The sequence below is a fragment of the Leptopilina heterotoma genome, unplaced genomic scaffold, assembly GCF_015476425.1.
Source record: "Leptopilina heterotoma isolate Lh14 unplaced genomic scaffold, ASM1547642v1 Lhet_68, whole genome shotgun sequence".
NCBI classification, from domain to species: Eukaryota; Metazoa; Arthropoda; class Insecta; order Hymenoptera; family Figitidae; genus Leptopilina; species Leptopilina heterotoma.
Genome location: NW_025111157.1, coordinates 1,883,951 through 1,909,573, shown reverse-complemented (window position 1 = coordinate 1,909,573; position 25,623 = coordinate 1,883,951). Strand labels below are relative to the sequence as shown.

General features: G+C 21.8%; 1 protein-coding gene across 3 annotated transcripts; it reads right to left on the bottom strand.

Annotated features, from left to right (window-relative positions):
• Positions 1 to 714: 714 nt before the first annotated feature.
• On the bottom strand, positions 715 to 24,567 carry LOC122510300 (cAMP-dependent protein kinase type I regulatory subunit). Of its 3 annotated transcripts, none has more exons than XM_043624835.1 (5): positions 17,711 to 17,852; positions 4,619 to 4,928; positions 3,859 to 4,125; positions 3,567 to 3,770; positions 715 to 1,026 (listed from the first exon to the last, which is right to left on the bottom strand). In XM_043624835.1, exons 1-5 carry the CDS (start codon positions 17,717 to 17,719, stop codon positions 854 to 856), a joined length of 963 nt encoding a protein of 320 aa, XP_043480770.1. In that variant the 5' UTR covers positions 17,720 to 17,852; the 3' UTR covers positions 715 to 853. The 3 variants fall into 3 exon arrangements, with proteins under 3 accessions (XP_043480770.1, XP_043480769.1, XP_043480768.1); XM_043624834.1 differs by lacking the exon at positions 17,711 to 17,852 and adding an exon at positions 8,480 to 8,541; XM_043624833.1 differs by lacking the exon at positions 17,711 to 17,852 and adding an exon at positions 24,151 to 24,567 and having other exon boundaries at positions 716 to 1,026.
• Between the last annotated feature and the right edge of the window lie 1,056 nt (positions 24,568 to 25,623).

Here is a 25,623-nt window from a genome sequence, read left to right as displayed (position 1 = left end):
TATTAATATAAATAAAACTCATCGCAGTATTTCAATTATTTTTAGTACAATTTTAAGAAACATTAAGTTATATTCAATAAATTATTTATTTTTATATTTAAATAATTAAATTCTCGTTGAATTTTCTAGTAAAAATTAATTTAAAAATGACTTTCAGCTAAAATTTAAAATAATAATTGATATAAATTTCTCAAAAAATGCAAATCTTTATAATTTTATTGAAATTCTTCTAAAGAATTCAATTATTTTCGAAACTTTTAATAAAATTCTAGTCAACAATTCAATTATATTCATGAATAATTAAATTCTTTTTAGAAATTTAATTATTTATATAAATAATAAAATTCTTTTTAGGAAATCAATTATTTTCATAAGTAAAACTCATCGCAGAATTTCAATTACTTTTTAATAGAATTTTAATCCAATTTCTTCGAAAAATGTAATTATTCGTAAAAATTTTATTTTATTTCGTCAAAAGAATTTAATTATTTGAAACTTTGTTGGCAAAATTCTTTATGAGAATTCAATTTTAAGAAACATTCAATTATTCAATAAATTATTTATTTTTGTATTTAAATAATTGAATTTTCGTAGAATTTTCAAATTAAAATTTTTGAAAATTTTAATTTTTCATAGTCAGGGAATTTTAAATGAGCAAAAGCGTGGCAACCCTGAAATTGTATGTAAAAAAATAGCAAATTTTTTTGTATGTATAATTTTCTTTATTACAGAAGTTCTAATGCAATATGTATATATTAATAGCTAACGTAATACAATAATTATTAAAATATTAAATAAAAAATTATAACAATATAGTGAAATATAGTTCTGTAGAGGTGTGGCTGTGAATTGATTATACAGAGAGTGATACGAAGCTGTTGTACTGAGTGATGTTGCGTTTCAAAATATCCGCACAAGGGCCCAAGACCCTTTCGAATCGTGCTCTGTCCAATTTCACGCATTTCAAAGGTCCACGAGCGACGACCGTCGCCGCTCTTGGTCTGTCCAGCAGCAATGCTATTTCGCCTGAGGAAAAAAATTATTTATTTAACAATTTAAACGGACACAAAAAATTTCTTCCAAATTTTGCAACAAAATACCAGATTTTTAGAATAAAATGCAACTTATTTCGAGTTTTATAGTGCGGGAAAAGTACAACTTTAGACAAATCTTTGAAAAGTTATTTTTGAATAATTTTTCTAATTAAATTTTTGAACTATACAATTAAAAAGATTTTGAACTATTTAAATTTTGTAAAATTTAATTGAAAACGAATCATTTTTTTCATGTATTTTATTACAATCTTTGTAAATTAACTTTTAGAGAATTTTAATTGAAAATTTTGGAAATAATTGAATTCTCAAAAATTTTAATGAAAAATCTTTAAGTGTAGATTTAATAAAAATGAATTTTGAAAAAAACTAATTCTCAGAATTTTTTCATTCTAATTTTTTGAAATTCAATTATTTTCAATATTATCGATTAAATATTTCCGAAAATTCAAATACAGACAAAAAATAACATTAACATTTTTTAGAATCATTTTTAATATTTTGGAAAAAATAATCATATTCAAAATTTTTAATTGAAATTCTTCAAAGACTTAATTAGTTTTTTTAAAATTTATTCAAAAATTCTTTTTAGAAATACAATTATTTTCGAAAAATTACATTACAATATTTATAAAAAAAACTATTTCTTCGAATTATTTTATCATAATTCTTTTAAGATTCAATTACCTTCGAACCAAGTAAATTAAAATTTCAGAGAAATCATTTTTAATTAAAATTCCTCAAAAATTTGATTATTTTTTTTATATTTTTTAAAAACTCAATTATTTTTATTTATTTATTTAAGATTCTTACATTTTGAAAAGATTTTATCAAATTTCAATTATTTTTCAAAGATTTTACCAAATTTCAATTACTTTTTAAAATATTTGACTAAATTTCAATTTTTTGGATATATTTTAATTTGTATATACAGTCAGTCCCCGCTACCTGCGCAACTCGCAACCTGCACATCCCCGAAACCTGACGCTCTGACGACATAGACCAAACTCGCTATGTGACTATACTCACTTTCACTTTTACCGCGTGCTCAGTGCCGAAAAGTGTCTCAGTACATAAGTTTCTCTTGACGACTAAAAATTTTTGTTGTGCCACAAATTAATTTAAAAAATTGAATTTTTTCTTTTTTCTTATCAATTACTCATTTGATACATATATTTTACATAAAGTATATTAAAATTAATAAATTTATCTAAACATTTCTGTATTTATAAAATATACACGCACTGAGAAAAAAGAATATTCATTTTAAAAATAAAGACCAGTTTGAGTGATTTTGTTTAATTAAACAGAGTTTGTAAGTTTCATTTTAATATATATGAAAAATATCTATCACTCTTATTTAAAAATATTATTTGCTTGTATATGATTTGTTTCATTTAAAAAAAAATTATATTTGAATTAAACATAAAACACGTTTAAGTACATAACAGTTTTGTACCAAACAAAATTTATGTTTAAATGAATTATATTTTATCAACTAAAAAATATGTTTGAATTAAACTTAAATATGTTTGACTGTATAACAAAGATAGTGAATTAAACATATTATGTTTCAAATTAGAAGTATCGTTTTCTCAGTGCGGGCGCCTACAATTGTATGCGATATAAGGGTGTATACATCCCTGAAAGTGGTGGGAAATGAATGGTGGGAGAGCGGCTGACTGGACTGTCAGGTAGCGAGTTCGGGGGAAAGGAAAAATTCTGAAATATGTGCAGGTTGCGGGGACTCACTGTAATTGCAAAAATATTGTCTTTCAAAAATTATTTAGAAATATTTTTCAAAAATTAATTTTAAGAATTTCTTTTTTCAAATTTTTGAAAATATTCTACTAATTAATAATAATCTACTTATTAATAATAATACTAGTTAATAATCTTTAAAAAGAAAAATAAACAGTTTCAATTATTAAAAAAAGTTTAATTTTTGTATTGAAATAATTGAATTCTCGAAGAATTTTTAGAAAATTATTAAAAATTAATATAGATAATTGATTTAGAGATGAAGTTTTGTTGAAAATTGTAGAAAATAATTGAATTTTGTATGGGTCATTAGTTGTAATGTTTAGAAATTAATTTGAAATTTTTTGAATTTTATTTCCCATGAAAAAAGAAATAAGAAGTATTTAAATATATTTATTTAGCAAAATTATTCGAGTTTTGATTAATTGAGTTTAGAAATCAGTGAAGAATCAGGGGAAAACAAAATAAAATTGTTTGTGACAACACTGAATTAAATAAACGACTTTTTTTCTATTTTCAATCGACTAAAGCGACTTTTTTGGTTCATTAAAGTCGATTCGAGGTCTGATTTTCAAAACTCAAAATTCTCGACCTTCAAATAAAAAGTAGATTTAGAATTTCAATTTCTTGTGAGCTGAAAAGCTTACAAGAAATTGGAATTCTAAATCTACAAACACGAAAGTTTTTTTTTATAGATAAATTACCTTTATTCTGAAAAAGTTTTTCAAGCGTGTAAAAAAAGTTAATATTTACCAAAATAATCTGAAGGTCCGAGTCGACCAACTTCTGCAGGTTCCTCGCCTTCTGAACGTTGTTGGAGAACAACAGCCGTACCATCGACAATGATGTAAAAATCTTCACCGGGCTCACCTTGCCGGACTATCGTTTCTCCATCTTCAAATGTCACCGGTTCCAAAGCATCTGCTACCGTTAATCTTTCCCACTTGTCAAGAGATTCTGTAAAACGATTTCAGTCAATTTATCAGAATAAATATCATTTCCGTGGATTTTATAAATTCTATTCTATAAAGAAAATTATTTTTACCTAAAATGGAAACTCGTGAGAGGAATTCTTCGTATAATTTCCGTTTTCTAATAGTAGAACCCATTAGAATTCTTCGATACGAATCCCTATCGATTCCCCAAAGTTTAACGTCAGTTTTCGCTCTGACAGTCGCTGCTCGTGGTGTTCCATAAATCAGAGCCAATTCTCCAAAACTTCCTCCCTCGCCAATAGTCGTTACCAATTCGCCATTCACGAAAACTTCCACTTCCCCTTGATCTATCACGTAAAAGTTGTCGCCTTCATCTCCTGCAAAATTCAATTTTTTAATATTAATATTTATTCTTTTATTATTAATTAAAATTAAAAATTGAAAATATTTTAATTTTTCAATTACTTCTTTTGCCACACAAAAATTTAATTCTTTCCCTTATTTCCCGAAGGATTTTTCACTTTTTCCTGATTGAAAAATATTCTGATTCGCTCTAAAAATAATTAGAAACTCAACAAAATGTTCTAATATATTTATGTATTTTCAAATTACTTTAATTGTAAAATTATTCGAAAACGTCAGGACTTCTTTTTTAAATAAAGATCTAATTATTATTTTTCCATAGGAATTAGGATTTTCAAAAACTTCAAATTCAAAAATTTACACAAATATTGTTACTGTAACTTCTTCAAAATTTTTTTCATCATTTCAATTCAATTCAATTATTTTCTAGAAATTCTTGGTAATTTCAAAATTTTAAGACAACAAAGTTCAGAAATTTATTATGAATTCTATAAAAATTAAATTTACCTTGTCGAATGATTGTTTCCTTTGGCGAAAATAAAACAGGGAACATTGCATCGAAAATATCGGAACGTTCCTTTTCATCGAGATGAGCGAACAATACATTTTTTCCAATTGCCTTGCTTAAAGCATTCATGGTCTTATAATCTTTAGGCACAACTTTTTTGACATAGTTCGTGGCATCCTCTTCAGAAACTGGTTCAGCGGAAATTCCTCCTCTTCTTCTCGGCACCTGAGGACCTTGTTGACCCGCCGGCATATCCTCTGTGTCTTCCGGACTTGTGGCAATTTGCTGCTTTGCATCGTGAGCTTGTTCCTAGAAAAAAAAGTTACATTTAATTTCAAAAAATTATTTTCTTTTACATTATTAACTGTAAATTAATTTTAAAGTCAACTTGAATAAATTAATATTTTAAATAATATTTCAGGGTTGCTACGCAACCTGGAAAACCTGAAAATGTCAGGGGATTTTATGAACCTTGGAAAAAGTTGGAAAAGTCAGGGAATTTTTATCGAAATCCTGGAAAATTTGTGTTTTCTAAAGTTATTGTGTTTATTTTTTCAATTCTTCTCAGAAATTCAATTATTTTCAAAAATTTTAATAAAATTCTTGTCAAAATTTTAATTATTTTCAAAAACTTTCCTCAATTCAATGAATTTTAATATCTACCACTTTAATAAAAATTCCTAAAGGAATTCAATTAGTAAAAAGAGTTTTTAATAAAATTCTACGCAAACATTTAATTATTTTCATAAATAATAAAAATTTCACAGGAATTCAATTATTTACAAATTATTCAATTATTTTCATAAATAATACCATTTTTTCCAGGAATTCAAGTATTTTCATAAAAAATAAAACTCAATGCTGAATTTCAATTATTATTAATACAATTTTAATGAAATTACTCGAAAAATTCAATTATTTTAAAAAATTCGCAAACTTTCAATTATTTTCAAAATTTTTTAAAAATTATGGTCAAAGTTTCAATTATTTTTATAAATAATAAAATTCTGCTCTAAAATTTTAATAAAATTCTTCGCAGAAATTCAATTATTTTTAAAAAATTTCCAAAAGAATTCAATTATTTTATAAAAATTTCGGTTCAATTTAAACCAAACTTTCAACTTTTTCACAAATAATAAAAATTTCACTTGAATCCAATTATTTACAAATTTATTAAAAATTTCTTCGCAGTAATTCAATTATTTTCATAAATAATAAAATTCTTTTTAGGAATTCAATTATTTTCATAAATAGAATAAACTTCTTTTTAGAAATTCAATTATCTTCATAAAGAATAAAATTCTTTTTAGGAATTCAATTATTTTCATAAATAGTAAAACTCATCGCAGAAATTCAATTATTTTCAAAAGTAGTAAAATTCTTCTCAGAAATTCAGTTATTTTCAAAATTTTTAATGAAATTCTTTGCGTAACAAATCAATTTTTTTCAAAATAATTTTAATAAAATTCTTCCCCGAAAACCAATTATGTCTAAAAACTAACAAAAAGTCTTGTCAGAATTTGAATTATCTTTATGAATAATAAAATTTTTTCCGAATTACAATTATTTTCAAAATTTTTAATAAAATTCTTGTCAGAATTTCAATTATTTTCAAAATTTTTAATAAAATTCTTGTCGGAATTTCAATTATTTTTAATATAATTTCCATCAAATTTCTCGAAAAATGCAATTATTCTTAAATACTTTATTAAAATTTGTCAAGAGAATTCAATTATTTAAAAATTCGTTAATAAAATTCTTAATGAAAATTTAATTGTTTAATAAAATATTTATTTTTATAGTTGAATAATTGAATTCTCGTAGAATTTTCTAATTAAAATTGATTTCCGAATAAATTTCAATTCAAATTTTAGATAATAATTGAATTTTGAAATGGTTTCAAATTAAAATTTTGGAAAATTGTATTTTTTAATGAATTTAATTAGCTGATAGTTTTAAAATATTAGTTTTTTGAAAAATTTGAATTCAAACTCTTTTAAAATTTGTCAAATTTTTTAATTTATATTTAATCATTAAAAATAATTGATTTTGAGACGAATTTTAGATGAAAATTCTAAAAAAATAATTGAATTTTGGAGAAGTTACAAATAATAGTAATTTTTAGAAATAATTAAATTTTGAAAGGGTTCCAAACCAAAATCCAAATTTTTAATACTATCAATTAACAATTCTATCGAACTAATTTTTTTTAAAACATTTTAATTACAATTCTTTTGAAATTAGTGGAATTTTTTTTATATATATTATTAATTATTATTTTATTATTAAAAATAATTGATTTTGAGAAGAATTTTAGTTAAATACTCTTAAAAAAATAATTGTATTTCAGAAGGGTTCTATTTGAAATTTTAGAAAATTGGAATTTTGAATTAATTTAATCAAATTTCTCGAAAAATGCAATTATTCTTAAAAGTTTTATTAAAGTTAGTCAAGAGAATTCAATTATTTAAAAATTTGTTGATAACATTCTTTATGAAAATTCAATTGTTTAATAAAATATTTCTATTTGTAGTTAAATAATTAAATTTTCGTAGAATTTTCTAATAAATATTGATTTAAAAATGAATTTCAAATTAAAATCTTTGAAAATTTGAACTTTTCATACTTTTAATTAAAAATTCTATAGACTTTATTTTTTTCAATTGTTGAATGGAATTTTTTTTAATTATTTGAAGTTTTAAATTTCTAATTTATTTAATTGAGGAATGTCAGAATAATCGAAGTTTCTGTAAAATTAAATTGTAAACAAAAGAATTTGAAAATTTACAAAGAACTTTTTCGAAAATTATTTAAAAAATTGACTTAAAGAAGAATTTTAGTTGAAAATTCTAAAAATGAATTGAAATATTGAAATATTAAAATAAAACGAAATTGAATAAAAATTGAAACGAAAATGTACTACTTATTCTTTGTTCTAATAATTGGGTTGAATTATTTATTTTGTGTACTTACTGACTTGTCAGTGGGTAATTAAAAATATATTTGTTTTTTGTGTCAAAGTTTAAGTACATAAGAGCTTTTCTCATTACATCTTAATGATGCATAGAGCTGCTGAAATATTGATCTTACAGTGACCTTAAAAAAGAAAGAGTCATGTGCCAAATTGTAAAGTTTGTTAAATTTTCCTCTAAATTAAAATTAAAAAAAAATATCAAAATTATCAAAATTTTATAGAAAAATAATCTTGAAAACAAAATTGAAAATTAAAAATAGAAAATTGAAAAAAAAGTATAATTATAAACTTAGTTGTAAATTTTGTGCCTATAATTACAAAAACGCAAAGTTCATAATAAATGTTATATCTCCTTTAAATTATTACACTCGGCATTATTATAAAACTTGTTCCACTTATAACTTTTCGAACAATTGTAATAATTTCAAATTAAATCTTCAACACGCTTTGTTTATTATTTATTTACGTTAACTATTTCTTTTACAAAAAAAAAAAAAATAATTTACGTTAACTTTTCCTTTTGGCAAAAAAAAAATAATTTACAAAATCTCACTTTTGTTTTCTTTTTTAAATAAAAATTCTTTTCTGCACTAAATATTTAACATAAACATATTTTAATTTCAAAATACTAATTTTCACCCTAACGAGTTTTTATGTTTAAAAATTTCTTTTAAAAATTAATTAATAACGGACACTCTTTCGGTTCACTGGTGGATTTAAAAATTTCTCACTCACTAACTTTCAATTTCAACTGCGCATAAAATTGAGAATATCAAAGAAGAAATTCGTCAAATAAAAAAAAGAAAAAGAGAGAAATATGAATAAAAAAAATGAAAAATGACATACATAATCCAATTAGATAATTAATTATTTTAATTGATCGTACTCTGTGTTCGCCAACCATTTTTCAATTTGTCGCACAACGTTTTTGATATGCGAACAGAACCGACTCAGTGAGTATTTGCTTGATTACAAGGGATGTTTCTCGCGCAGATTCCCCGCTTCTGACGTCATCCCACACGGATATATTTTTCAACCCTCTACATTTGTATAGATAAAACCATTAAATTAGGTTTGATAAAAAAAAGAGAGAAAAAAAATAAGTAAAAGATTTTTTGGGGTCAATCTAGTGGATTATGCTTTTTTTCTCTTCATCCCTCATTTTTCTTTCTTCTTTTTTTTTATATGTTTCCTAGCGAGCTTGATTTCACCCTTGTTCCGGAAAAACTTTTTATTCTTTGATAAGAAGCACGTTTTGAGAAACTTTTATGAACCGTAATGACATGAATTTAAATTCCCCCCAAGAAAATGGGAAAAAATTTCCTCTTTTCGTGATAGAAAAATATTTTGTTTATTTATTTATTATTATTTCTTTTTAAATTATTTCGGTGACAAATATTCAAAAAAACTTTGAACTATATAATTTAAAAAAAAAGATTACATTCGACATAAATTAACAATTAGTTAATTAAAGGAATTAAAATTCAGAGTTTCGAAGACTTCAATTTGATACCTTTTTAAAAATTCAATTATTTCTATTGCTATTGTTTGTAATTCATCCTAAAAATTTTTTTCCAAAAAGAGAATTTTTGACTAAAATTCTTCTCTAAATAAATTATTTTTAATAATATACCTCTAAATCAATATTGTTTTTAATAATTGAAAATATATTGAAAACTGCAACTAATTTCAAAAGAATTTGAATTTAAAGTTTTCCAAAAACTAAGTTTATTAGAATTTCTAATTAAATTAATTCAAAATTCCAACTTTCTAAAATTTCAAATAAAAATCTTTTGAAATTGAATTATTTTTTTTAAAAGTATTTAACGAAAATTATTCTCAAAATCAATTATTTTTAATAATAAAATAATTTATAATATATATATATAAAAAATTCAACCAATTTCAAAAGAAGTGTAATTAAAATTTTCCAAAAAAAATTAGAATTATTTTTAATAATTAAATAAATATTTAAAAATTTGACAAATTTTAAGAGAATTTGAATTAAAATTTTTCAAAAAACTAATTTTTTTAAAATTTCAAATTAAATTTATTAAAAAATAAAAGTTTCTTAAATTTTAATTTAAAACCTTTTTAAAATTAAATTATTACACACTGAAAAAAGTTTTACTTGAAATAGCGATAAGTTTCTCTAGAATAACGAAAGTATTAATTGAAGCACTAAAAAATTTCATAACGAAAAAAGAATTAAATTATCATCAGATTTTCTAAATTAAAAAAAAACGAATTCAAATAGAAATTAATCATTTTAAAACTTAACCAAATTCACCCCAGAAATCACTGAATTCGATAATTTAGAAGAAAGTCAGACAAAAGCAGGGTTCCTACAGAATCTGGAAATCATAGAAATCATGGAAATGGTATGGAATTTTTAAAAGGCTAATTCTGGAAATCAGGGAAATCATGGAAAAGACCTGAAATTTTTAAAAGTTTCTAAATTTTTCAGTTTTCCATTTTTTCTCTTGAATAGAAATTCAAATAATAATAAAGCTAAATCCCATAAAAGAGAGGAAAAAATGTTGAATATTAAGAAATTCGGATTTTTGAATTTTTGATAATTTTCGATAATTTTAGATTTTTTACCAAAGAGTCGAGACTATTTAATAAGTAAAATATTTTCCAAGAGCACAAAAATAATGAAGCTAAATACTATCAAAGAAAAGAAAAACTGTTGAATTTTAAAAAAATCGGTTTTTCGAATTTTTGATAAATTTTGATAATTTTAGATTTTTTACCAAAGAGTCAAGACTTTTTAATAACTAAAGTATTTTCCAAAAGCACAAAAATAATGAAGCTAAATCCCATAAAAGAGAGAGAAAAATGTTGAATTTTAAGAAATTCGGATTTTTGAATTTTTGATAATTTTCGATAATTTTAGATTTTTTACCAAAGAGTCGAGACTATTTAATAAGTAAAGTATTTTCCAAGAGCACAAAAATAATGAAGCTGAATCCCATAAAAGAGAGAGAAAAATGTTGAATTTTAAGAAATTCGGATTTTTGAATTTTTGATAATTTTCGATAATTTTAGATTTTTTACCAAAGAGTCAAGACTATTTAATAAGTAAAGTATTTTCCAAGAGCACAAAAATAATGAAGCTAAATCCCATAAAAGAGAGAGAAAAATGTTGAATTTTAAGAAATTCGGATTTTTGAATTTTTGATAATTTTCGATAATTTTAGATTTTTTACCAAAGAGTCGAGACTATTTAATAAGTAAAGTATTTTCCAAGAGCACAAAAATAATGAAGCTAAATCCCATAAAAGAGAGAGAAAAATGTTGAATTTTAAGAAATTCGGATTTTTGAATTTTTGATAATTTTCGATAATTTTAGATTTTTTACCAAAGAGTCGAGACTATTTAATAAGTAAAGTATTTTCCAAGAGCACAAAAATAATGAAGCTAAATCCCATAAAAGAGAGAGAAAAATGTTGAATTTTAAGAAATTCGGATTTTTGAATTTTTGATAATTTTCGATAATTTTAGATTTTTTACCAAAGAGTCGAGACTATTTTATAAGTGAATTCCTAAAAAGAATTGTATTATTTATGAAAACAATTGAATTTCTAAAAAGAATTTTATTCTGTTTATGAAAATAATTTGTAAATAATTTGTAAATAATTGAATTCATGTAAAATTTTTATTATTTGTGAAAAAATTAATAGTTTGGTTTAAATTGTATCGAAATTTTTATTAAATAATTGAATTCTTTTGGAAAATTTTTTAAAATAATTGAATTTTGTAGAATAAATTTATTATTTATGAAAATAATTGAAATTTTGACTAGAATTTTTTTAATTTTTTAAAAATAATTGAAAGTTTGTGAAGAATTTTTGAAAATAATTTAATTTTGGAGTATTTTATTATTTATGAAAATAATTGAAATTTTAACTAAATTTTTTTTAATTTTTTGAAAATAATTGAAAGTTTGCGAAGAATTTTTGAAAATAATTGAATTTTGGAGAAGTATTCTATTATTTATGAAAATAATCGAAATTTTAACTAAAATTTTTTTAATTTTTTGAAAATAATTGAAAGTTTGCGAAGAATTTTTGAAAATAATTGAATTTCGAAGAAGAATTTTATTACTTTTGAAAATAATTGAATTTATAAAAAGAATTTCATTCTATTTATGAAAATAATTGAATTATTGTGAATTTTTTGAAAATAATTGAAAGTTTGCAAAGAATTCTTGAAAATAATTGAATTTTGGAGAAGAATTTTATTACTTTTGAAAATAATTGAATTTCTGCAATATTATTTGTAAATTTTCCAAAATTCAATTTTTTTAGTGTTTTTAACCAAAATTCTTCTATAAATCCATCATTTTTAATAATTAATTGAATATACATTAAAAAATTTAATTAACTTCAAAGAATTTGAATTATTAAAATTTTTCGAAAATTTATGTTCTTTAAAATTATCTAATTAATTTCGTTGAAAATAGAAATTTTCTTATTAAATTCATTAAAAATAGAAATTTTTCTATGAAATTCATTGAAAATAGAAATTTTCTTATGAATTTTAAAAATTAAATTTTTGCCTGTACTATTTCATATTTCTAAATTCTTTCTTAGTAAAAAATTTTAAAAAAATAATTTTCCAAAAATCCGATTCATTAATAGATGAGACAAGTGTGAAATTAGATTTAGAGCATTTAACAAAAAATGTTAGATAAATGTCAAGAGAAATTCAAGCCATTGCGTGTTCACTTATGCAAAATTGTACACCGCACGTTCATTCTTACAATTTTTTTTTTCCCTTTTTATAAATAAACAACCTTGAAAAAAAAGAGCCGATCTTTCAAATTGCTCCAAAGTAAAAACTATAAATAATTTACAAACACTAAATCAACTCTAATTCAGCAATTTGCGAGAGATTTCAGGCAACAAGTAATTACCGAATTAATTTTCCTTTCTCCGTTCTTGCTTTTAATTCAAAACGAAGCACAGTGACGTTATGTAGATTAACACTCGTAAAACCGAAGGTGAAGGTCGAGAATTTCCCTGTACAACTATATTTCGAACTAAATTTTCAAGAGAATTAAATATATATTCAAATGCGAATCAAGTGAAATTCATAAATGAAAGAATTCATTTTCATATTTATACACGAGAAAGAGTGAGAAATGAATTTCAATTTCTGTGCGGGTAAATTAATTTTCTATTTATGGACTTCGGAAACTGTGAGAACTAATATTGACAAATGATATGTAAAGTTGCAATTGATCAGAGGTGTGAAACGCTTGTCGCTTCAAAAACCAATTTCCGTATTAATTTCCGCTTTGTTCAAGATCGATTTACAACTTGACACAGCATTAGACACCAACATTGCTTCTGGAAAAATAAATTTTAAACATTTAAGATTATTAATAAAGATTTTAATTATTTTATTAATTTACTAAAATATGTGAAAATAAGAAACAATAATTAATTCTGTTACTTAATAAGTGAATTTTAAATCTAAAATTATTCTGATTTCCAGACAAAATTTTTACTTTTTCCCTAAAGAATATTCTGCGATTCACTCTAAAAATTATTAGATACTGAAAAAAATGAAAATGAAAATGAAAATGAAAAAATTCTTTAATTAAAAAATATTTGAAAATAAAAACTTTGAATAATTTTAATTAAACTTTTTGAAAAAAATTAATTCTACAGAATTCTTAGTTAAAAATATGAAAAAATCAGATTTCCAAAGATTTCAATTTGAAACTTTTTCAAAATTCAATTATTTCTAAAAATTCACGCTATTAATGCTTTTAATATTCAATTATTATGTAAAATTACGTTTTTAAATAGTAAAATCTTTACAAAAAATTCAATTATTTTCAAAACAATTTTAATTGAATTCCTCGGAAGAATTCAATTTTTAAAAAAAATTTTAACACATTTCAAAAGAATTCAATTTTTTTTCTAAATTTTTAATAAATCCTTTGAAAAAATTCAATTATTTTTATGAATATAGTAAAATTCTTTGCAAGAATTCAATTAATTCTATAAATATAGTAAAATTCTTTGCAGGAATTCAATTATTTTCAAAACAATTTTAATTGAATTCCTCGGATGAATTCAAATATTTTTTAATATTTTCCTAAATTTCAATTATTTCCTGAAATTTTAATAAATTCTTCGAAACAATTCAACTATTTTTATAAATACTAAAATTCTTTACAGGAATTAAATAATTTTTAATCCAATTTAAATAAAATGACACGAAAGAATTTAATTATTTTCAAAAATTTCCATAAAATTCAATTTCAACAAGAATTTAAAATTCTCTAAAAATAATTCAATTATTCTAAAAATATATTTTAAAAAAATTCTATATAAAAATTAAATTACTTTCAATGCAATTTTTAAATACATTCGTCAATAAAAATTGAAAGAATTCAATTATTTTCCAAAAAATAATAAAACTCTTGTGATGAATTCAATAATTTTCAAAAAATAATAAAATTCTTGTAATGAATTTAATTATTTTGAATATAATTAATTTTAATAAAATTCTTTAAAGAAATTCAATTATTTTCAAAACAACTTTAATTGAATTTCTCGAAAAAATTTAATTATTTTTATATATTTTTATAAAATTCTTCAAAACAATTCAATTATTTCCTAACATTTTAAGAAATTCTTCGAAACATTTCAATTACTTTTATAAATAGTACAATTCTTTGCACAAATTCAATTCTTTTCAAAACAATTTTAATAGAATCCCTCGAAAGAATTTAATTATTTTTAAATATTTTCATAAATTTCAATTATTTTCTATAATTTTAATAAATTTGTCGAAACAATTCAATTATTTTTATAAATAGTAAAATTCTTCTCAAGAATTCAATTATTTTCAATATAAATTAAAAAAAAAAATTTCTTTATAACTGAAATTCACTTTGAAATCAATTTCTATTAGAAAATTCTACGAGAATTCAATTATTTAAATACCTACAAAAATAAATAATATATATTGATTAATTGAATGTTTCTTAATATTAAATTCTCATAAAAAATGTTATCAACAAATTTTTTAATAATTAAATTATTACGACGAATTTAAATAAAATTTAATTAAACGTTTGCGTAGAATTTCAATAAAATTTTTTTTCAATAATTGAATTCTTTTGGAAAATTTTATTAAAATAGTAGATATTGAATATCATTGAATCAAGGAAAATTATTGCAAATAATTGAAATTTTGCCAAGAATTTTATTAAAATTTTGAAAATTGAAATTTTGACGAGAATTTCTTTAAATTTTTTGAAAATAATTGAATTTTTGCAATCACTTGAAACTTCTCCAAAATTCAAATTTTTTTTTAGTGTTTTTAACTAAAATTCCTAGTTAATTTCTTTATTTTTAAGAATTAATTAAATATACATTGAAAAATTCAACTAATTTCAGAATAATTTAAATTTTGAAAATTTTTGCAAAAATTTAAGTCCTTTAGAATTTTTGATGAAATTCATTCAAAATTGAAATTTTACAAAATTTGAAATTAAAATGTTTTGAAGTTCATCTATTTAGGAAAATTGTAAAAGCAACTATTTTAAAATTCAACTAATTTTGAAATGTATAAATAAAATTATTCCTTAAATAATTTCTAAGTTATATTTTTATGTTAGTTCTTCATGAATTAAGTTATTTAAAAAGAAATTATTGTCAGAAATGGAAAAAATTGAAGGTTTTGTATAAGAATTTTTGTTTTTCTAGAAAAAACTGTTAATAATAATATTTTAATTATTTGAATGTTAGTTAATTATTTTTCTAAAAGTCTGCATTCTGTTGAATGAACCGCCTTATAATTTATAAAATTCTTTACGATATCTAGTATATTATTTAAATCATTAACATAAAAAAATATATTTATTATATGTTGTGATGTTAATAATCTAAATCAGAAATAAAACTCACTGAATTCTAGAACATTGAGTCTAAATTTTATGATTACATTTTGAAAAAGATTTCGAAAAAAGCAAAACTTGTTTATTTTTTATTAGAAAAATGTGAAAAAGGTGATAAAATTGAAATAAGGGGACAAAAGGGGAAAAGGGGACCAATATGTTTCGTGCGTAATATTTTCTATAGTTAATATAATAAAATTAATTTAAAAAAAAATATATTTGAATAGAAAAAGTGTGTCCTTTGAAATATATTTTTAAAAACTGGAAAATTGCATAAAGCTCTTTTGTTTAAACTGACGGTTATACCTATCATGTTTAATGACTAATAATCCGCTGACATCGATCCACAACTAATACTTGAAAAGTGGTAATCAGTTTTAATCGTTTTAATTGCTAGTATACACAAGGTTACTTTACAAAAATCACTTTTTCACATTAAAACGTTACTTTCGAAACGTTAAATTGATATTTTAAAGCCTTGAAAAATAATTGTTTTAAATAAATAAAAATTATTATTCTTCATTACAGAACATAAAAGAAAATTGTTTTTTACGACGCTTCTCTTTTATTTGTTATCTAAAATTACTTCAAAATTAAAAAAACTTTTTTTTCAAACCCAATTACATAAATATATATATATATATATATCTGCTTATAGAAATTGAATTTCATTACGAGTCAGAGAACTTTGTTACTTATGTGGGTGGAAAACGGAAAATCAATACTAAATATTTCAAGGATTTCTCCTCAAGAAATTTCTCAACAAGAGAATCTATTGAAACAAAAAATAAAATAAAATAAAATAAAACAAGTCTATTTCACAGTATAATCAATATTTCAATTTTCCGCAAAATGAAAATTTTTTTTTCAAATATTATGTTAAATAAATGGAAAATAATTGACTATTAAAAAAGAATTTAGAAATTTAAAACTTTGAAACTTGGGGAATTTTTTTTTTTTTTTGTGATGTTCATTTAAGAACCGAAAAGAAATTAAGAAACAATTTCATTAAAAAGTTTGCACTTCCTCAACAGGTTAATGTGACTTGAAAAGTAAATTTTAATGGAACTTTGTTAGAATGTAGTTAGGGAGTTGAGAAATTGTTTTAAAAGATACTATCTATTAACTACTTAATGAAAAAAATTTTATTTTCCCCACGCAAATAAAAAATTTTCTAATAATAAATGCTCTAGAGACCTTTAGGATTTTTTTAAAAAGTTTAAGAAAGGTTAGAGATGATAATATTTAAAAAAAAGATAATTAAAAAAAAAGAAAACAAGAAAAAAAGAAAAGAAAAAGTAGGATAACTTTAATAAAAGAAAATCTTAAAAGAAAAAAATTTTGGTTTAAATATCAAATTAACGAAAAATTATTTAATTGTGAGTAAAATTCGACGGACCTTTTGAGTTAAAAATAAAATAAATTCCGGTGGAATTTGTAAAATAAAATGTATAAATATAGAAACTGTTTTTATTTAAAGGATCACGTGAGATTGCTTGTGAAACTGTTTAAAAATAGTTTTCCCACATTTTTCATATTAAACTAAAGGCCAATCAACTCTGATATCAAACAATATTCAAGTTTATTTATATGAAATCTTTAAAATCTACACGAACGTTTTTTTTATGCAGCGGGAAATTTAATTTTTTTTTCTAATTTCTACACACGAAAGTTATTTTTTTAAAATTGCTATACACAAAATCCCGCACGAAACTTATTTACTCCAAGGAGAAAATTTATTATTTTAATAAAAGAAACATTGAAAAATCTTACTTTCAAGAAAAGTATTTCCAACTTTTCGTTTTAGACACAAAAACTAATTTCGAATGTAATTTAAAAATGTAATTTAAAAACACAAAAACTAACTAAAGATCTTTGATTAAAATCTCGATGAGATCATCATCACTCAGGGTCTTAGAGAAATTTCAAAAAAATAAAAATAGAAACAACTTTTCAACTATTCGGAACCTATTTCACGAATTACTAAAAAGACGAACCAACTTTAGTAAAAGTGGAACTTGATAAAAATTCGAAAAAAACTCGAGAAAACTTTTTAAAAGAAACTTCACCCCGTTTTTGAAAATCGACGGAAGCAGAAATCACTTTTGAACAGAAAAGAAAATTTTCCGAATGCAAGATCACAGAAAAAGAAAAACTTTTAAACTCTTTTTAACTTTCAAGACACTTTCGTACCTCGTCCATTATAAATATCGATAAATCCTTCAAAAGCCGGCGTATTTATAATTGGTAGCTTTGTAATCAATGACTGAACGTGTGTCTTTCGAATTCGATTCTGTGTATGTCTCGGGACAAAACACGGTCAGTGGGAAACAAGTCAGCGGTCCCGCTTATGGCAATGCGCTCGCGCGACATAAGCTGCTATACGTTCTTCTTCTTCTTCTTCTTCTCCCTCGGATTCGTTCTCGTTTTGAGAATTTTTATAAGGTCTCGCCAAATCAGATTAATGGAAGACGATCGCGCATCCATTTCGATCGATAATTTACAATTCTCCAATTCTCCCAACTTTTACAAATTGACAACAAATTACTTGAGAAACAAAATAACAAATGGACCGAGAAATTGCTTTTCAATTGCTTCAAGTTTTTCATCAATCATTGTAACTTATTTGTTTTCCTTTTTTTCAAAATTGTGACGCGCTCCGAAGAAAGGTATATACCTAAAAAATCAAATTATTTTTATGTTTGTGTGAAAGATTTCAATAATTTCTAATTGTAAACTTATTTTTATTCCCGACAATTATAAACCTAAAATTTCTTTTTCGCTTCTAGAACAGGGTTGCCACAGGTGAGGGAAGTCAGAGAATTCAGGGAAAAGTCAGGGATTTTTATTAAAAGTACTGAAAAATTAAATTTTTAGATTTCATAAAAAAATTTCTATTTTCAATGAATTTAATAAGAAAATTTCTATTTCCAATGAATTTAATAAGAAAATTTCTATTTTCAATGGATTTAATTAGAAAATTTTAATAATTCAAATTCTTCTGAAATTAATTAAATTTTTTAATATATATTCAATTAATTATTAAAAATTATGGATTTATAGAAGAATTTTAGTTAAAAACACTTAAAAAAAATTGAATGTTGGAAAAGTTACAAATAATATTGCAGAAATTCAATTATTTTCAAAAGTAATAAAATTCTTCTTCAAAATTCGATTATTTTCAAAAATTCTAGTCAAATATTCAACAATTTTTATAAATAATATAAAATTCTTCTCTGAAATTCAATTATTTTCATAAATAATAAAATTCTTCTCTGAAAATGAATTATTTTCAAAAATTCTTGAGAACCTTTTAATTATTTTCAAAAATTTTTTTAATTATCTTCAAAATTTCAATTACTTTTATTTAAATAATAAAATTCTGCTTCGAAATTCAATTATTCAAAAAGTAAAAAAAAAAAAATTCTCGTCAAAATTTCTACTATCTTTATAAGTACCTAATAAAATTCTTCTCCAAAATTCAATTATTTTAAAAAATTTTAATAAAATTTTCCAAAAGAATTTAATTAATTAATAAAAATTTCAATATAATTTAAACCAAACTTTCAATTTTTTCCATAAATAATAAAAAATTCACTTGAATTCAATTATTTACAAATTTATTATAAATTTCTTCACAGTAATTCAATTATTTTCATGAAGAGAATGAAATTCCTTTTTAGAAATTTAATTATTTTCATAAATAATAAAGTTCTTCTCCAAAATTCAATTATTAAAAAAAAATTTTAATAAGAATTTCGATTTAATTTAAACCAAACTTTTAATTTTTTCATAAATAATCAAAAATTCAGTTGAATTCAATTATTTACAAATTTTATATACAAAACTTTATAAAATTTCAATTTTGAATGAATTTAATCAGAAATTTTAAAGATCTCAAATTTTTGAAAAATTTTAATAGGTAATTCTAATTCTTCTGAAATTAGTTAAATTTTTTAAGAAATATTTAATTAATTATTAAAAATAATGGATTTATAGAAGAATTTTAGTTTAAAACACTAAAAAAATTGAATTTTGAAGAAGTTACAAATAATTGCAGAAATTCAATTATATTTTCAAAAGTAAAAAAATTCTTCGCAGAAATTCAATTATGTTCAAAAACTTTTTTAAATTCTCGTCAAAATATCAAATATTTTTATATAAATAGTAAAATTCTTGGAAAAATTGCAATTATTTTCAAAACATTTTCTCAATTCCATCCATGATTTTCAATATTTACTATTTTAATAAAATTTTCCAAAAAAAATCAATTATTTAAAAAAAAATTTTGATAATATTCTATGCAAATATTTAATTATTTTCATAAACAATAAAAATTTTACAAGAATTCAATAATTTATAATTTTTTTTTATACATTTCTCCATAATAATTCCATTATTTTCGTATATTATAAGTTTAAAAATTTGTTGATAAAATTGTTTACGAGAATTAAATTATTTCCAATATTCACATTGAATTGAACTCCTCGAAAGAATTTAATTATATTTTCATAAATTACAAAATTCTTTACAGGAATTCAATTATTTTCAATTCAATTTTATTTTAATATAATTTCCAGAAAGAATTTATTTATTTTTTAAAATTTTACTAAAATTCTTTTGAATCAATTCAATTATTTTCGCAAATATTAATAAAATTTCTTGAAAGAATTCAATTATTTTTAGAAATATAATAAATTTCTTCACAGAAAGTACATTATTTTCAAATGCAATTTTAATATTCTTTCTTGGAAGAATTGAATTATTTCTAGAATTTTTAATAAAATTCTTCTAAAGTATTTAATTGTTTTCAAAAATTTTAATAAATTTTTTTACAATAATTCAATTATTTTTAATATAGTTTTAATTGTAAATTGAATTCCTTATATTACTTTAAAAATGTTCAAAAAAAAGTGTTTCTTGCTTTTAAATTAGCAAATTTTACTAATAAATAGTAATTTCTACTAATTTATTAAAAATTTGCTTTTGAATTAGTAAATTTGACTAATAAATTAGGGAAAATTACTATTTATTAGTAAAATTTACAAATTCAAAAGCAAAAAATTCCTCGAAAAATGTAATTATTCTTAAAAATCTTATTAAAATTCGTCAAAAGAATTCAATTATTTAAATTTATATTTAAATATTGTTCTTAGCGAATTGACTTTCTTCATGTTTTATAAAAATATTCTTTCAAGTTATTGAATTTCAAAAGGTTTGAATTTGAAAATTTTGGAATTCTTTTTTCTTATGAAAAAATAATAATGATTAATAAAGAAGTTAAGTTATTGATGTTTTCGAATAATTTTACAATTAAAGAAATTCGTAAATAAATGCGATAGAACATTTTTTCATTCTCATCACATGAGAAGGTGTTAATTTTGTTTTAAGTATCTAATAATTTTTAGAGTGAATCAAAAATTTTTTTTAGGGTCAGGAAGAAAGTCTAAATTTTGGTCTAAAAATCAGGAAAAAGTCAGGGAAAAAGAAAATCAATTTTTTGTGACAACCCTGTAAAAGTTCTACAAAAAAGAAATGTCAGGTATAATTCTCTAAGAATTTTTTTTACTACCAGAAATGATAAATAACCAGTTTTCATCTTTCTAATCGGTTTTAAGACTTAAGATGCTCCACATTATATTTTGAGCATAATCTATGTTTAGAATGGTGCCCCCCTTCCTCTTCGTCTTCATGAATATTCTACGATATATTTACCACCTCGCAATAACGCATACGCGCTTATTTTATATCAATGGAACACTTGAGAACACACCCAATCGCACAAACACAGACACACACACTCAGGTATACAGATGATTACCCTCGATTCTACGCTTCGGGACACTTTTCCATCCGTCACGCGTTACACGCGAGTCTACGATGAAGATCGATAGCAAAGAATCAAAGTTAAAACCAACGATAAATTCTATCTTCAAGGGGATGATGATCTTTTTCTTCCGCAAGTGAGCAAGATCGAAGAACTGAAAAAGCCAGGAAATTATTCAAATATTTCTTTCTGTGAGGAAAAATATTTCATTTTCAAATTAAATTCGAATTATTTTCAAAAATAATCAATGTTGCCACAAAGGTTTAGTTTTTTTTTTCTTTGATTTCCAGAAAAAATTTTCCTTTTCCCTGACTCTAAAGAATATTCAAAATAAAAATTTTTAGATACTCAAAAAAATGTTCTATTGCATTTTTTTACGAATTTCTTTAATTGTAAAATTATTCAAAAAAATCAAGAATCTTTTTTCTAAATAAATATCTAATAATTATTATTTTTCCACAATTACTAGAACTTCTTCAAAATTATTTTCATCTTTTCAATTCAATTATTATTTTCTAGAATTTATTTCAAAATAAAATTCTTCTTTAAATTAATTATTTTTAATAATTTTCAACAATGTTCATTGAGAATTTTCAAATACATTTCGTTACAATTCAATTTTACGAAAAATTTCGATTATTCAAAAATTCTTCAATTAAATATTAGTATTAGAAAATAAAAACATTAAATAATTTCAAGAAAAAAAATAATTTCTCCAGAATTGTTAATTAAAAGTATTAAAAATTCAGATTTTCGAAGATTTTAATTTGAAACCTTTTCAAAATTCTATTTTTTTTAGTGTTTTTAACTAAAATTCTTCTCTAAAACGATTATTTTTAATAATTAAATATACATGTCAGAAAAGTTCAATTTTTTCAAAAGAATTTGAATAAAAATTTTTCAAAAATCTAAGACACCAAAATTTAGAATTTTATTTTTAATGCTATAAAAATTTAATTTTCAGTACTTTTAATAAAATTTCCTGACTTTTCACTGATTTTCCTGAACAATTTTACTTTTTTTGGACGTAGGTATTTTAATAAAATTTTTAAGAATAATTACATTTTTCGAGGAATTCGATTAAAATTGTATTAAAAATAATCGAAATTCTGCGATGAGCTTTATTATTTATGAAAATAATTGATTTCTTGCGAAGAATTTTATCAAAAATTTTTTTAAATAATTGAATTGTTACGACGAATTTTATTAAACTTTTTGAAAATAATTAAATTCTCGCAACAAATTTTATTAACATTTAAAAAAATAATAGAATTCCTAAGAAGAATTTTGTTATTTCTAAAAATTATTGAATTCTTTGGACGAATTTTAATAAAATTTTTCAAAATAATTTCATTTTGCGATGAATTTGATTAAAATTGTATTAAAAATAATTGAATTTTGGAGAAGAATTATATTATTTTTAAAAATAATTGAAATCCTGAGAAGAATTTTAATATTTATAAAATAATTGAATTCCTGAGAAGAATCTTATTATTTATAAAAATAATTAAATTCTTGCAAAAAATTTTAATAAAATTTTTAAAAATAATTGAATTCTTGCAACAAATTTTAAAAAAATTTTAAAAAATAGTTAAATTTCTAAGAAGAATTTTATTATTTCTAAAAATTATTGAATTCTTTAGAATAATTTTAATGAAATTGTATTAAAAATAATTATATTCCTGAGAAGAATTTTATTATTCTTAAAAATAATTGAAACCCTAAGAAGAATTTTAATATTTATAAAATAATTTAATTCCTGAGAAGAATCTTATTATTTATAAAAATAATTAAATTCTTGCGAAGAACTTTATACATTTTTTAAGTAATTGAATTATTAGGAAGAATATTGTTAAAATTTTTTTAAATAATTGAATTTCGGAGAAGAATTTTATTATTTAGAAAAATAATTGAAATTTTCACCAAATTTAAAAAAAGAATCTTGAGCATAATTGAATTAAAAAATTAAAAATAGTGAAAAGTCAGGAAAAACCAAAACTAATGAAAATTAGGAAAAATAATACTGTTTCTTAATAATAACGAAATGAAAACTTGCAGCAATAATTGAAAAATAAAACGCGTTAATGAAAATTAGAAATTAAAATTTAATCGACTCGATGAAATGGGAATTATGTCAAGTAAATAAGTGAATTATGTCTTTATTTAAGTGAAATAAAGTTCCCATCATTTATTCCTCTTCTCCACTCTCCTCTCTGGAAATGTCAATAATGATTTTTGAAAAAAAAGAACTTCCAGCGCCATCTTCTACCCACTGTTCTACATTCTAGCCCCTAATCTGTTTTATCCAAACAAATTTGCGAAAAACTAGATAAATTTCAAATTTAGAAGAGAAAAAAAATATGAATTGTTTTCTATTCTTTTCTACCCTCCAGTAATTACTAGAAAAAAATTCTCAAATTCGCACTTTAAAGAAACTAATTTCCTCATCGATTTTTCTACTCTCTAGAAAAAAATGGTTTTTATTAACAACATTTTCAGAAACTAAATTAATTATCAATTAAAAAAACGAACAATTTACAAAACAATTGAATTTAGATCAATCAATCAATCAATTGTAGAAAAAACTACAAACTGATGACCTTCTAATGATGTCATCAAGAAAAAAAACTCAATTGTCTCTAAGTGACATCAAATTTGATATGAATTAAAGATTAACAGAACTAATTGAATTGATTAAAATGAATGAAATGAATTAAATGAATTAAATGAATGAAATGTATAAAATGTATAAAATGAATAACATAAAAATGACTGAATGACAAAAAGAAAAGAATCCTTTACATACCCTCTCGAGTCTTTGAAAATATTCCCGTAAAAATGAAATTGGATTTTCAGGTTTGCCGACACAAAGTTGTACAATACAGTCTTTGAGAACTTGCTGAATATTATGTCTCTGCACGTAGTCCTCGCACTCACGTAAACTTTGCTCTTCCTCTAGATTCGCCGCCATGTTGTTATATATCAGAAAAAAAATTCAATCCAGGTCTTCACAATTCGCAGCACTTGTTATGTTTCGATTCGCCTTAGAAAAATTTCTCATCTACAGTTAAAACAATTTTCAAATGAATAACAACGTTCGAAGTTTAAAAATTTTTATACGCTGCAATATCATTGCGATCAGATAAATTGTTTCGTGTGTGACGTGTTACGAGTGTACATACTACGCTTTTAATAGTAACCAAATACTTTGACATATGTAGCGTGCATGTATATGTCAAATAAATATTATATGTCAGTGAATAACACGTGAGTTCCTGACCTAACACGCAAAACCAGTTACACTAAAATGGAAAGAATTGTTACTCACTGCGGGGTTGCAAGACCCTGTTGTCGGCTCTGTCAGGTGACTTGGAAATTTTTTCTATTATTTCCAAACAATTGAATATGATATATTTACTGTAATTTTTTTTTTTTTCTAAAAAAATTCATCTCTGACTGTATTTTTAAGAAAAAAATTACGGAATTTCCATCTTTGACTGTACTCCTTTTTTACCTAAAAAAAATGAATTTAATTAGAAATATAAAAAAAAATTTTTAAACTAAAATTTTTCTGAAATTAGTTAAATATTTTAATATATATTTAACTAATATCATTAAAAATAATGGATTTATAGAAGAATTTTAGTTAAAAACACTAAAAAAATTGAATTTTAAAAAAGTTACAAATAATATTGCAGAAATTCAATTATTTTCAAAAGTTATAAAATTCTTCTCCGAAATTCAATTATTTTCAAAAATTCTAAACAAAATTTCAATTATTTTTATAAATAATAAAATTTTGCTTCAAAATTCAATTGTATTTAAAAATTTTAATAAAATTCTTCTCCGAAATTCAATTATTTTCATAAAATCTTCGCAAACTTTCAATTATTTTCAGAAAATTAATTTAAAATTCTAAACAAAATTTTAATTATTTTTATAAATAATAAAATTTTGCTCCGAAATTCAATTGTTTTCAAAAATTTTAATAAAATTCATCGTAGAAATTGAATTATGTTCAAAAAGTAAAAAAAAATATTCTTGTCAAAATTTCTACTATCTTTATAAGTAATAAAATAATTCTTCTCCGAAATTAAATTATTTTAAAAAATTTTAATAAAATTTTCCAAAAGAGTTCAATTATTTAATAAAAATTTCGATACAATTTAAACCAAACTACTTTTAATTTTTGTCATGAATAATAAAAATTTTTAATTGAATTCAATTATTTACAAATTTACTAAAAATTTCTTCGCAGTATGTAATTCAATTATTTTCC

Excerpts from the sequence above, each read along its gene's own strand:
- LOC122510300 (XM_043624833.1), bottom strand. The coding sequence starts at position 24,315 with ATGGCGGCGAATCTAGAGGAAGAGCAAAGTTTACGTGAGTGCGAGGAC. Across the intron at positions 4,126-4,618 it reads GGAAACAATCATTCGACAAG|GAGATGAAGGCGACAACTTT; the intron begins GTAAATTTAATT and ends TGAATTTTGCAG. Across the intron at positions 1,027-3,566 it reads CGGACCTTCAGATTATTTTG|GCGAAATAGCATTGCTGCTG; the intron begins GTAAATATTAAC and ends TTTTTTCCTCAG.